This window comes from Prinia subflava, chromosome 1 (genome assembly GCF_021018805.1).
Source record: "Prinia subflava isolate CZ2003 ecotype Zambia chromosome 1, Cam_Psub_1.2, whole genome shotgun sequence".
NCBI classification, from domain to species: Eukaryota; Metazoa; Chordata; class Aves; order Passeriformes; family Cisticolidae; genus Prinia; species Prinia subflava.
In genome coordinates this window covers 140815548-140830195 of record NC_086247.1, presented here as the reverse complement: position 1 = coordinate 140830195, position 14648 = coordinate 140815548, and the positions used below count along the sequence as shown (strand labels likewise).

Genomic DNA, 14648 nt, shown 5'->3' with positions numbered 1-14648 from the left:
TGTCTCTGGTTGCCTGGGAGAAGAGGTTGACTCCCACCTGGCTACAATCTCCTTTCCAAGAGCTGTAGAGAGAAATAAAGTCTCTTCTGAGACTCCTCAAGGCTAAACATCCCCAGCTCCCCCAGCTGCATCCTCATATGACATTTTCTGTACACTTCACCAGCTTCATTCCCCTTCTCCAGCCACACTCTAGCATCTCAGTGTCTTTCTTGAAGTGACAGGCCCAGAACTAGACACAGGACTCGAGGCACTGAGCAATGTCTTTTCACTGTGTTATGGCATGTCCATGAAAGGATTATTTCACTACGATTTTTAAAAGCAATGATACAATTATGCACGTAATCTATGAGCCTTTTATAAAAAGAAACTGCTAAAAAAGGACTGGAACCACTTTCTGAAGACAATTGCATAATTTCTGAATCAAAAGGGAAGAAGAGACATTTAGAATAATATTGTTTGGTTCATTGCTGGTACTATAAACAAATATATTCCCAGCTCATGACCTGGTAGTTTTAACAGAACTTTCTTGGAACTGCAGCTTCCCTTCCCTAGCATGCAGCATCCTCTCATGGCTCTCTCCCTCTCTCTCTCATTTCCACCAGCAGAGATAAGTGATGATGTTTGAATAGTTGTATGTCCTCAGCTCTGTCAACATACTAGCTTTGGGATTTTATGCATATAAGCTAAAGCATGAAAACTACAAGCCAGCTTATTTACTAGAGTAAATAAGGGATAGTTTCATATTCAAGTTAAACCTGAAAGCAAAATCCCAGTAATTAACTCAAACCTAGCCAGATGACTCAGCCAGGACTCCTTCATTTTTAACAATTCAGAAAATAAATCCACCTAATACCTTCTTTAGAAGCTTTTTGCATTATTTTTCCAAATGCTTAGGTAAACAATATTAAACAATTATAAATAGGAACACTGAAATCTCTTCTATGCCAGGTTGCTTGTTTGTTGGTAAATTGTTATATCTGGTTCACCCAGCCCACAGCAAGTACCTGAGCCATCGGCATCTGATGCACTTCCTGAACAGGAAGGATTTACAGCCTTGTAACTGAACACACAAAAGCTCCAAAATCTTTTACTCTTCTGATACCTCATACATAAAGCTGTATAATAGCTGAACATTCCTGTATGTAAAACAATGTAGGCTCAGTTACTGCATCATGAAGTCTTGACAGCTTATTGATCTCTAAAATACGAGTTCTAAATACACAATTTTGCTTGTCAATAATGTTGCAGAATATCCATAGCAAATTTTTTTTTTGGCAAAAAAATAGGAAAGAAAAACTAACTAGATTTGCTCAGACAGACAATTTAACTTCTTAGCTACAATGACATGGAAATAAATTGGCGCCTCTTTTTAATAAGGGAAAAAAACGATATTTGCAGATTTTTTTCCAAGCATCCCGGGGAAGGATAGAATAAATCTGAGAGATGAACTAAACACATGATGGCTATCTAATAAATGTTGTTTGGGAGAGTTCAACTTTTGTTAATTTTCCTATTTCATGGGCAAAAAAGCTGTAGCTTTTGTTAGTTTTATTGTAGGTTGTGCTAGCTGAAACTCTTGAACTACTATTTTTGATCTATTCAGCGTTGCCATCTTGTGGCCAGGAGTGCAGTGAGCAGCCACTTCTTAATGAAAATTAAAGGGGTTAAAGCAGATTAAATAATCATACATTTAAAATTCTCCATAAACTTAAAAAATCTGCAAGAATAATACTTAATTACTGTGTATTTTTATAATCACAAAAGACTTTTTCAGTTTATATATACATTTTGCATGTTACCACATGAAAGACAAATACCCACAATAAAAGTCTAGATTAAAATTAGCTATAATGAAATAAAGGTCCATTCCTGCTTTCATTTATCTTGTTTTCAAGAGCAAAACATTATTTTAAAAATTAGTATTATTTTCTGCATTAATAATTCAGACTAACTCAGCTAGTAAAAATTGAATATAACATGAATATAACATAAACAATCCAGTCAATATTCTCATTTTCTACATGAAAAAGACTAACATATGAATATGTTACTGTAAAAACAGGATTTTAAATCAAAGACAAGAAGATAGTAACATGGAAGGCATTTGCAAATGAAATGGTGGTGGTGGGGAATGTGGATACTCACTATCAGCTCAGACTGCAGTCTAAACCAGCTTTTAAATACAGCCGTAGGTGGTATCGTGGCACATTTCATACAGTGTTGGTATGGGACTCCTTGTTCTCTACCACAATAATACGGTGTTAGATGTAGCATAAACATAAAATAGACAGCACCTTCCAAAAGAATTAATTACATAAGAGAAAACAAATTAATGCAAACAGACAGAGAAACAGAAGTGTCAGATGAGAGAAAACAAATGCATAAAAACAAGGGGGGAACTCAGGAAATACTGCAATACTGGTTAGGACAGTACTGAGCAGACTTGACAGCAGATGTAATCAACGCAATATCAATTTGTATATGTGGTGGCAAAGTTTTAAGGTGGCATATGCATGTAGTAGAAAACAACCTGTGTCACTACTGTAATCAACAATATATAAAGAACTGATAAGAATTTAGTGGGAAGAAGTTGACTTTTCCACAGGGCTATCCTATAAAACTCCCAGAATTTCCCTCTGTCCCCCATATTAAACTTCGTTATCTACAACTGCTGAAACACATCACTAAGCCTTGGTCAAGCAGGATTTAAAGTAGGTCTACAGATCTGCTGCCATCAAGAAATGCATCAAGACATGACTGAGGCAGCTGAGGACACCATTAATTGGTCACGCTTTGCCAATGGCAGCTTTCATTGCTGGCTGTCTTGGGCATGTCTGCTCAGCAAGTGAATTCAGATGATCAACATCTGGGCCTCAGCAGGCAGGAGCAGCCCCACCACAGAGCTAACGCTGAACTGAACCCACTGATGCACAAATCATGTATCCACTCACATAAAGCACACAAGTTTTAGTCTTGCTCTTCGCAGATACATTATAATTTTTTCTTAATAGACTGTATGAGAACCTTTGTTCTTTCAGAAGTGCAGGTAGCTCTGTGGGAGTGGCAAGATGACCTTAGCAACACACCCAGTAATGCTCACAGCTTGCTTATCTCAAGATTCCTGAAAGACCCTTTTCTGTGTTTTCAGGTGGTAATTCTCTGGACACCATTGACAAAAAAATTTGATGAAAAGGATACCCAGATTTTAAAGTTTTGTGGCTTAAGTAGGTGTCTCGGTTTGAGGGGGAGGTGAATTTTCCAGGAAGTTATGGGCAAACCAATCGGTGGTCAGGTTTTATGCTGGCACCTGGAGTAACCACTGGGAGGTTTGGACACACTTCTGAGAACACAAGGGGTTAAAAGCAAGGACTGCTAGAGGGTCTGCCTCTTTTGGGTTCTGGTTTCAGCAGGGAAACATCTTCACCTCCTCCCCTGCTCAGCTTACAAGGCTGAGTGGGGGAGGGGAACCATGCGGCCGGGCTGAGGGGAACCACGTGGCGGGGCTGAGGTAAGCTGGAGCCCCAGGGGGAGAAGAGAGTGAACAGGACTGGAGCTGAGCTGGCCCCATCCAGGATGGAGAGGTGGAAAACTGTGGAGGTGCCTTCCGTCCCGTCCCCCGTTCCCCCCCCACCCCCCGGGAGAAGATGCCCAGCTGCGTGGGAGTTGCCGAGCCTGGGAGTGCCTGAGCCAGCAGCCCTGCCGGGAGCCAGGAACTGTTAACTCTTTCTGAGGCAGAAGGAAACTTTTCCCAGACATTGACTCTCATGGCTAGTGGTTTCAGAAGAGACAGAGAGACAGCCTGGGACTGAGATGATAAAGGAAGATGAAAAGAACCCCAGATAGGCAGAGATGAAGAGGAGTGGCTTTTAGGCTGGACTTTTCTTGCATAATGTTAGCCATAGACTGAACTTGAGTCTCTTTTGAACATAAACTGCATTTTTGGGGTGGATGTGGCCGGCTCAACTTGCTGCAGTGGAGTGAACAGAGAAGAGAGGAAGAGGGTGTGGTGGCACCCTCTGCCCTCAGAGAAGAGACCCTTGGCCCCAGGGGAAAGATGGGGAGAGCCCAGCATGCAAGCATCCTTAAAAGAGCCCTATAGCAGCTTTGGCCCATAGACAGTGGTGAGAGCACTGGACATGGAAAGGAGGGCGTCACCACGGCAGACTTCTCCAGGTGGTGCCATGGGTGACATGGAAACACATAAAGGGTGGACCTGTGTTTTCTGAGGAGCAGTCTGTGGTGCAGGAGAGACTCCTCTCTCCCTTGCTGAATTGAAGATTAGTTTTTTGAGTGGTGATTGTTTGATTTAAAACCCAAGGGTTTGGTCTATGGAGGGTAACATGTAAGGGGTGGAAATTGGAGGAGGAGAAGAAATGTTCTGGGAAGTTTCCATTTCTGGTTTTGTGTGTGTTTAGAGGTTTGGTTGTTTTTTTGTTTTTTTTTTCCTTTTCTATTTCTGTTTTTATGTAATGTAATATAGTTTTGTTTTCTGTTTTCAAGTTTTGGGCCTGCTCTGCTCTGTTCCTAATCACATCCCACAGTAGTTGTTAGGGAAAAAACCATATATTCATGGGTGCATTAACATCTGGCCAGTGCTAACCCGTGACAGTAGGAATTGTTATTTCCTAAATACATTTAAATCCAAGAACAATTTTTAAATATCTTACATAAAAGCAGTATCAAATGTTCATGTTCTCCCTCTGAATTGTGACTCCCTAATTGTGCTTCCTCAACTGCAGCCTTCTAGAACAGAGTGTGCAGAATAGTTGAGGACTTGGTACCTAATTAAAGTCTGTGCTAATTCTGAATATTCATAATTTCAGAAAATTAATACATGATTCTCCCATGCTGAATACCCCAGATTATTAGTTTGAAAATACCTCCCTTCCTGTATCTGTGTTTCCAGTTTGTAACAGTTAACTCAGGACTAAACTTCCTCATGTAAGAGAAATTTAGAAAATATGTACTGTGTAATGTTTGGGTAGTGTATAGATAAGGACATTTTTCATTAACGGCTGTCTAAGTTGTGATATCTGGTCTTGTACAATTAATACATTCACACAGCATGGTTCAATAGCAGAATTAAATTGTGCCAGCATATATTTGATCTTCTATGAGTTTAACTCAGTAAACTCTTACTTAAGAGTTTAAGTAATCTTGTGGCTAACGCTTCCACTAAAAAAGAGCCTTCAGTCCTTAAAAAAAGGAGAAAGTGCCACAGATACAATCCAACACTTGCAGAAATAACAAGCACCCCAAAGCTTAAAAGTTACAGCCTACCTCTCCCCCAGCAAATGGCAGAGCTTTAAACTAGCAGAATAGAAAAATAAAGGGGTTTGGGTTGAAAATAGACAAAGTTGAAATGGTGTTTAAAATTTCTAGAAGGAGCTAATAAAAAGAATTTTAAGGGAACACAAAGGAAAGCATTAAGGCTTAATGATAAAGCTGCAAGCACTGGAAATGAAATGCGCAAGGGCTTGATTTGAAATCAGGGAAAGCAATTATTTAGACATGAGTTTTGCGTAGTTTGAACAATAGAGAATTTTCAGAAATAAATATCTGTTTTGCAGAAGACTATTGTCTCCTACCGAGAGCGGCACTATGTGCTCCAAATGAATCCCTATTTGGGTTTTTTTTTGGGTTTTTTTGCATTTTTACTAGAAGCACTCCTGTGTCGGGTTGCAGCGCTCCGAGCCCAGCCGCGGTGCCCGGCGCTCCCGCAGCGCGCACGTGCGCCCGCCGCACGTGAGCACGCGCGGCTCCTTGGTCTCCAGAGCGGCTCTACTTTGTTACTGCCGCCACAACTTTCTGTTCCCTTTCCGCCGGGGCCCCGCGGGGACGGCGGCTGCTCTGCCGGGGCAGCCGGGGCGTCCCACACCGGAGCAGGGCGCTGGAAGCTGGGGCAATTCCCTGCTGGGGGCCGGCGACGGGAGGGGGACACCTCCACCTTCCGAGGTAACGGCGACCTCCTCACTCGAACCCCGCGCCCGGGCGAGAGGCCCGTTCTAGCCCCCGTCCGGCCACCCCCGCCCGCCCTCCGCGACTCCATGTCGGGAAGGCGCGGGACGGGAAGGGTCCCGCCATGGAGGCGGAGTGACGCGTGCGCGACACGGCCCGCCGCTGGGAAGTGTGGCTGCCCGCGCTCGCCGTACAGCGCGGGCTGTACCAAACCCCGCTGCTCCGGCGGGGGGAGCGCGATCGGAAAGTGGCGGAGCGCCGGCACCCGTCGGCCCCAGCTCATCCCGCGGCCGGCGGAGAGAGCCCGGCGGGGAGAACCCGGGGGCGGCGGCACCGCGAGTGAGGCGGCGGCGCGGCGGCAGCAGCACCGAGCGGAGCCGCGGGACCGGGACCGCACCCCGGCAGTGGCGGCGCCGGCGGAGGGGCGGGGCGCGAGCGGCTTTGGGTAATGGCAGCGCTGTGAGGACGGAGCGGGGCAGCGACCGCGGCCGAGGGCAGGAGCGAGGGAGGCCGGGCGGGGGTCGCTGACTCGGGCCCCGGGCCGCCAGGTAACGCCCTCGCCCGGCCCGGCCCGGCCCGCCGCGCTGAGGGGAGGGAGCGCCGCGCTCGCGGGGAGGTGGCGGTCCCGACCCCGCCGGGTGTGCGCGGGGGCGATCGGGCCCTGCTTCCCGTCCGGCCCCGGCCCCGCCGCTGCCCCCGCTGCGGGCCCCCATCCCCCGGCGGTGTCCGTGCGGCAGCGCCCGCCCGCCGCGTCCTGCCCCGGGTCCTGCCCTTGCCCCGCGGGGAGGGCGCGGTGCGGCCTCCTCGGCGGGGCCGCTCATTTTCCGCTGGCTGCGCCCTGAGCCAGTTTCGCTTTTGTTTTGGTGGAAGGAGAAGGTGGGGAGCGGGGCGGGGGCCGGCAGCACTGATCACCTGTTTGATGCGAGTGCTCCTGCCTGTGGCTGCGCACCCACCACGGGCTTGTAATGTTGGTTATCGAGGTACCCTTAAATAGGCTGGGAATTTGGGGCGTTCTTTAATGCTGCACAGAATGCTATGTTTATTTGTGTGAACAAATATATGCAGCACGGCAGCGGTATGTTTTAAAAAGAATGAGGTGATGGAAGCGGCTTCTTTTCATTATCCTGCTGAGTAAATGTGTTTCAATAACATATATTACCTTAGGGTTTATCAACAGGTATGGCTTTCCACCCCCTGAATAGTCTAAACCCTAGGGTTTAGATATTCTGCCCTGCTGTAGTTCTTACCATGATCAATACAAGACATTTAATAATTGAAGTTGGTGAGTTTGTGCGTTGCTGACACGGAAGCACAGCATACCCCAGAAAGTCCGGTGTCTTACAGTAAAATATTTGTTAAAATGTCTTTAAAACACATTTAAATTCATATTTCCATGAAAGTGGTAAGAGAATGCCAAATAAAGTTAGCCTAAACTATTTAACTCCAGAGTACTTGGATGAGCATGTGGATGCTTTACATAATATTAGGTTTTAATTATCCTGAACACGGTGTTCTTAATTAATTACATTGGGATGTGCGGGGGGGAGCTTTTTCTTCACCTTTCGTTCTTCCCCTCAGTTTTGCTTGTCTTTGAAGAAAAGGCTTTTTTACCTTGGGTGTACCACGTGTGTTTCCAAGACAGTGACCTCTAATACAGCACAAGTACAGCTTCATTAACACAAGCACTCATTATGATTCTTAATATCTTTTGTGGACCATGATTATTTTTTCTTGGGGTCAGCTGGAAATGGTCTCATGTTTTCCAGAAGAGGGATATTGGGACTTTTTGAAGATTATTACTTCCCTCTCTGCCCTCCTGGAAGTGAGTCTGGAAGTCTGCCTCTGCTGAGGTTTATGTTTCTGTGAAACAGACATCAATGTGTTTTTCAGCTGACTTTCATTGATGGATCTTTGTTTTGTCACTTCTCAGTGATTTTTCTGTGTAAGCTCCTGCTGACACATATGAATTGAATTAATAACCATGTTACAAATATGACAACATTTACAGCAGTTGAGGGGCTTGGTTAGTTAGTCAGGGGGTGGATTGTATGCATGCGTGCTAAAACTTGCATCTGATTTTATTGCTTTTTTCTTAAACTGAGAAGTGATATATCCTGTAAGAGCTGGTAGTGGTTAAGATAGTAAACTGGTTGCTAAATAGTTATTTAGCATGATATTTGATTCTTTTCCTTACACAGGTCTGCCTCTTGTACTCAAAGTCTGTCATTAGCTTTTTACTTTCCCTTCTGACCTTGAAAATTTGGAAAGACAAGAGTCACTTGTCCATCTGTTTGAAATGGAAATAGAAGTATTCTTTCTACTTTTTATTGTAGTCTTACAATGTTGTGTTTCTGAGCAGGAACTGGACTTGCTTTGTGCATGGAATGTCACACATCAGGTTCTTTCTAGATTAGGTGCATAGGACAGAGACTAGTGGAAACAAGAGGCCTTCACAGTTCTCTTTTTTAAATCACCTTACTTTTCACCTGGTTTTATTTAGATAATTTAATGTTGAATGGGTTTTTTCACAATAAATCGCTTCCAATACTTTTGATATGAAATTACTAACACAGCTTCTGTACTTTCAAGCCATGTCTTACTTGAAAGATCTCACTGTTTATCCTGTTGCATAGTGCAGTAAGCTGCACAAGTTCTGCTCGTTGCCGTGTTTTCTTTTTTACATCCCAATCAAAGCTTTCGGATTTTTAAGTTTCACACTGAAAATGTCTCATGAAAGCCCGAGGTGAACATAGGCTACAAACTGACAGGAGGAATTTCAGATACTCTGGTTGTAGTTAGTTTGTTCTTACCTCAAATTTTCATAGAGACAGTTGAAACAGTCTTGGAATAAAAGTGAACAAATAAGTTGTTTTCTTCATGTGACTGTTAAATGAACAGTTTGGTGAAATAATGAACTTCACAAAGCATGATGCTGTTAGATTAATAAGTATTGTGTTGTAGACTACTCATGCAACGTTAATGTTCCATTCGAAAGCATTAAAAATGAGTGATTGTAAGCTTCATTTTGGAGGGGTGTTCTTTGTGTCGCTCTATCATAGTGGTGCAACAGTGTACAAAGTTTAAACTGAAAAATTCAAAGGAAGTGTATATTTTTTTAATGGTTGTGCAATGTTGTCTGACATGTTTGATTCTTCTACAGATTAACACTAAAGCCCCACAATGTCCTTGAAACCACGAGTAGTTGACTTTGATGAAACATGGAACAAACTTCTAACAACGATTAAAGCTGTTGTTATGTTGGATTATGTTGAAAGAGCAACGTGGAATGATCGCTTCTCGTATCCTTTAAGTGAAAAATCTGACTTGATGTGTTTGTGTGATGTGTTTAGCACAGAGTAAACCTGTGTTACATAACTGTGATCTTGAGCAGCTTGTTGTTAGGCTGTACCTGTTATTAGGACTGTGAATAAGTTAAAAGGGATGGGAAATTCTGTATATTTGGGAAATATTCTATATGAAAATCGCCATGCTGATAAAAAGTAAACTGGTCCCAGTTTTGGTAGCTCTAATACTTAGCTTATGCTAAGCTGTTCTTACAGGTATTGAGTATCCCCTATTCTGACAGTGAGGTTTTCTTGTATGTTTAAGTGTTTATATGTAGCAGGGGAAATACTCAAGGCAGAGAGGGCACATCTTTACATTTGGGATGTGGGAGATGATGAGGTTGTTCTGCATAAAGATTTCCCCCTCTTCTTTGCATTTCTAACTGTCCTGATAACTACCATACTAGACATTTCTACAGCAGCTTTATGAAGAAGCCTTCTTCCTTTCCCTCTGCTGTTATTGCCTCATTACTCGTGACAGTTAAGCTATGTTTAAAAATAACTACTCTTTCTGCATTCGTATGGTCTTGCTGTTGAAGTCACAGCTGCACACACATTGTTGTAGTGGAAAGGTTTGTGTTTTACATGTAAAATGCACCTGTAATATTTTACAAGATTTAAGTTTCAGTGAACTTTTAAAAGAAATATAACATTTTTAACCAGTTATGCTGTGGCCTGAGTCTATATATTCATTAGCCATTACATTGTGGTGAATAATTGGAGAAATTTAGGAGGCTTTGCACCTGTTCTGCAGGGATTGGACACAGTTTGGTTTAATTACAAGGGAGAAGAATCGTTTAGACTTATTAATTTATTAGTTCTTGTGGGTGAAAAAGAAGCACCTGAGAATATCCTTATATATACATTTTTACAACATAAGCTTATTCTATGTGCAGGAGCATGACTCTGAACTCTCATCTCATTCTAAACATGTTAACCATTTCTCAGAATTACTTTCCCTCGTGCCTGTGTTTTTAGTGTGTGCATGTGTTTATGTTCATAGCTTGTAGTTTTTGTGGAGACGTTTTGTGGTGTAATAATCTCTTAAGAGCTTTCATTTTAAATTTTTGTAATTTATTTCTGGGGGCATGACTTGCTACCTTGTACTGAAGTCAAGTTCAAGTGACTCCAGAATTTAAAAAATTTTTGAATTAATTAGGTGGGTACTTTGCTGAGAAGTCAGTTTGCAGTCATTCTTTCTAAGTATTTTTTGAGGCTTACATAATTCAGTCTGTATCAAGTGGTTAAATTCTGCAGCTTAAAACTTTAAACATTTAAACAAGGACTTGTAAAATAGATTTAAGTATAAAATAATAGTTGTTGCAGGAGATGTTGTATTGATTCCTCTTGTCACACTGTTTAGCTTACAACTCCTTATGTGGAGACCTTGCACACAAGTCTGCTGTTGATCCTCTTTTGGGATTTAGTCCAGTTGATTGAACATCAGAAAAGGATTGCTTATGAATAGCGGATTCAGGAAGCTGTCTTGGAATAATCATTTGGCATGTAATTCCTAAGACCTTCCTTACTATCATCTCTTAATTACATTCCTGGGAAAGTGGCACTATTACTGCCTGATTTGGCACAGGCATGAACCTTCTGGCTCATTGTCTGTGGCTGAATGGCCCAAGGAGTTTGTGTTGGTTTGTGTTGGCCCAGCTTCAGTGTTGGTTCTTTAGTATTTCTTCTTCCTGTAACCAAACTTGGTGGTTTAACACAAGCTGCTCAGTGAGTATTCAACAGCTTGGGGGAACTGGTACTTCTATAGAGCTGGAAAAAAAACCCCTTTTTCCAGATTTTATACATAAAGAAGACTAAAGTATTAAGAATATTTAAAACAAATTTGGCATTTAAAAAATATGTCATCTTGTTCTTTGGTTTTTTTTCTTAAATTCAATTTAATTGGAGTAATGTTTCTAAACATCAGGGATTTTAAAGGAAATGTTCTATTAACTCTATTTTTCTTATTGCTTAATCAGAACACTAGAAAGATGGCAAATTATTTGAATTGTTTCAATAAACTCATGCAGATTATTTCATTGATTATAGTATCAGTTGATCTTTGTACTGTATAGTCGACACAGGGATGTGGAAAAAGGGATAAGATACAGCAAACAATCACATGTGCATCAGTGTATTCTCAGCTTTCCCTTGTGCTGTTTGAGGCAGCTGAGAGCCAGTGCAGTAGGGAAGCTGACAGTATTTTAAGGATGAGAGTCTTATAATCCACATATTCCACTTCTAGAACTAATTTTTGCCCCACTAGTTCCCCAGAACTTGTCTTGAAAATAGTGTTTCCTTTGTAACTTATGGTAATTTTATGATTAAACATGGCTTGTCTTTAAATAAACATTTTACCTCATACTTGAAATGCTAGAATGGCAATGAGCTGGGAGCAACAATGGTGTAAGAGTTAAAAATCTTCTGGAAAAGATCAATTGAAAGACCATATGTCACTTTATTTAAAATGTGAGTCATCCTGAGCCACCTTTGACCTTCAGATTTCCTTTTAAGATTCTCTGCAGAAAGAAATGTGTATGAACTTGTTTCATTTTCTGGTAAATGAGTGACAGTTTTGTCTCTGTTCAAGGTGTTATTGTGAATACATTGTATCACTTTCAAGACTCTACTTTTAACTGTTCAGTAGGCATGGGAGTGCTTTTAAGTTAAGGCTTGGTTAGAGACTGGTAGGTAGTTCATCTGTGCTTTGGTAACTGCCTTTACCTAGAACTTTTCTGAACATCAAGCTCTTCCTGTTGTTGTCTTGGATTTTCCACCCAATAAATTACAAATAAGATGAACAGTACCCAGGGGCAGCTGTACTTCAAACAGAATTATATTAGAAGTATGCAGCATGGCCACCTGCTTTTTTCACCATTTTTTCTCCAAGTTTGTTTTTCCTTCTCTAATGAACTGTTTTGCAAGGACCCCATGATGAACCAGAAACTTAAACATGTGTCTTTAAAAACAACTGGCCAAGAAGGAAAAGTAAATAAAGTTTGTATGGTCATAATTCTTTCTGACTGAGTCCTGAAATCCTCTACAATTTTTGGTTCTGTTACAGAAGATTGATAAATAGAAAATTGCCCAAAGCTCTATGTTGGTCTCCTAAAGAAGTCTTAACTAGGTGGGTTTTTTTAACCCTGAAGACAGTATTTGTCAGGTTTTATAGCCTTGGATATAGTATTTTCTGATAGTAATTTTGTTATTGTTCCTTCTTAGTTTGGAAGTGCTTCAGTTTCCCATTGCTGGGTAATGCCCCTCAAACAGCAACTACCAAAGCACTTAAGGAACAGAAGGGTTTTGATGTTCTCAATACAGAGTGAAGGCCCCTAGGCAGCAGTTTGGCTGCAGCTTCCTCTGGCCTTTCTCACCCTGCAAAACTGCATGCTGAGCTGGAAGAGCAGATGGCTTTCCCCATTAAAGATAAATTATTGAACAGTAAAGGCTTCTTCCTGATGTTCTAAGGGACAGCAGCACAGGAAAAATAAATGTGCTTCAAGTTTATGGAGTAAAATACCAGTGATGATTAGTGATTAATTTCACCTCAGAGATTTTTTGGGTTTGTTTTTGTGGGATTTTTGTTGTTGTTTTTGTTAAGCAAGTCACAACATTTTGAATATGGTACTTAAATTTGAATTCTGTACACAAAATGGATAAAGAAGCAAGTGCAAATAGAGCAAGAAAGCACAGTTTTGCTACAGTCAGATATATTTCAGTCTCATGGTAGCTTTTCTTTTGTAGATTTTCAGAGAGACTTGATATCCAGCAAGTAGTATTTGGTTGATACAGGAGGGTGAGGTGCCTATTCAAGTGCTTCTGTGATTAAGCTCTTTCGTTTGTGTATCTGCTGATTCTAAGCACAGTGGCAAATGTCAAGGAAGAATAATGGATTCAGCTTTCTTCATTTGTAAGAAAATTTGTTCTCTAGAATAAGGAAAGGCATGTTTTAAAGTAATTTTTTCAGAATTACCTAATTTCCCACAGTTGTTCATGTGAAGCTTGACCTAATCCTTGCTTGGCTTTTTGGGAAGCAAACTTCTCAGTCATAACTTCTCTTCCTCAAGTTACTCTTAAAACTTGATACAACCAAGGTAATTTAGGGACAAAACCACCTTAAGGGTGGCTTAACAGTTTGCTGCTGCTCATTTAAGTTAACAAGTATAACTTTTTTGTGGCTGTGATCTAGATAGGATTACTGAAATTATAATAGTGGTTGAAAAGAATACAGACTTTTTTTATACACACCACTGTTGTGATTATTTAATTTTCAGTGTCCTGTGGAATTGTTTTACCTGTGGAGGTGAGGGCAAAATGCAGGGACAGTAAGTTGTTTTGGACTCCAGGAAGGAAAACTTGAAGTTGGCTTCACCATGTGTTTGCTCTGCTCCAATCATGTTTGACTAATCACATTTTTGACCTAATTAGTTCTTTCTGTTATATGAGAAGAGTTTCAGTTCATGTTGGCTGCAAATACAGAAGAATGGTGCATGAAAGCTGCTTTTTCACCTTGAGGTTATTGTATATTATACATGGCAAATAAAGGGTAGAAGCCACATCAGTATGGGGCTATCAGAAGTTTCGAGATCTTAGCTCTAACATTGCCTCAGCATTCACTATTTAAAATTTAATACTGGTGCTATAAACTTGGGTTCTGCATGAGCCAATACTTAAACTAATTTCAGAAAATGATTCATTTTATCCTTTTTGCTTGAAGGTAAAAAAAACCCCAAAACTTTAACTGCATGTGTGGAGAAGAAAGGGTTATATAAATCATAAACTTTGTTGATATGTTTTCACACTTCAATACAAACCTTGACTTTGAGCCCAGAGACATTTATGCTTTGTGTGTGGCCTATCCCGAACCTCTTGGAGAGAGACTTTATACTGAGACTAAAATTTTTTTGGAGAATCATGTACGCCATTTGCACAAGGTAACCTGTAGTTACTGATGTCCATGGGGTGTTCTTCATCCTGGTTTTGACCTTTTTGTAGGTCTTGATAAGACTAAATCACAGATGACAGAGTTGCAGAGACACAATACGTATTTATCACATTAAATATGTGACGTGTCACACAACATATACACAAATGTAGGCAGGTATTGCAGATAGCTGTTGATATGCAACACAAAAGAAATAATTTTCTTTCTAAGCCATTAGTTATGGTTTATGCAATATATTTGTTGGCTTGAAAAGCAAGTTCTTTTTTTACATTAAATATTTATAATCAAACAAATTAGAGAAACATCCTCACTTTGCAAATGTACTGTAGTTTGTCATTATCCTTCTGTTTCAACAGAAAAGTATGTACTTCAGTGTCTTGGAAACTGATTGTATATACTCT

The 14648-nt window shown here is 41.1% G+C and overlaps 1 protein-coding gene across 3 annotated transcripts in view; it reads left to right on the top strand.

Annotated features, from left to right (window-relative positions):
- Positions 1 to 5875: 5875 nt before the first annotated feature.
- The window catches only part of CUL2 (cullin 2), a 39812-nt gene continuing 31039 nt past the window's right edge, over positions 5876 to 14648 (top strand). The window contains exons 1-3 of one of the 3 annotated variants that reach the window (XM_063415184.1): positions 5876 to 5955; positions 9119 to 9257; positions 14134 to 14236. In XM_063415184.1, coding sequence (XP_063271254.1) covers positions 9139 to 9257; positions 14134 to 14236 — 222 coding nt within the window. In that variant the 5' untranslated portion in view covers positions 5876 to 5955; positions 9119 to 9138. Of the gene's footprint in view, positions 5956 to 6266; positions 6507 to 9118; positions 9258 to 14133; positions 14237 to 14648 lie in introns of those variants that run through there. The other 2 variants (XM_063415175.1, XM_063415166.1) reach the window with 2 other exon arrangements.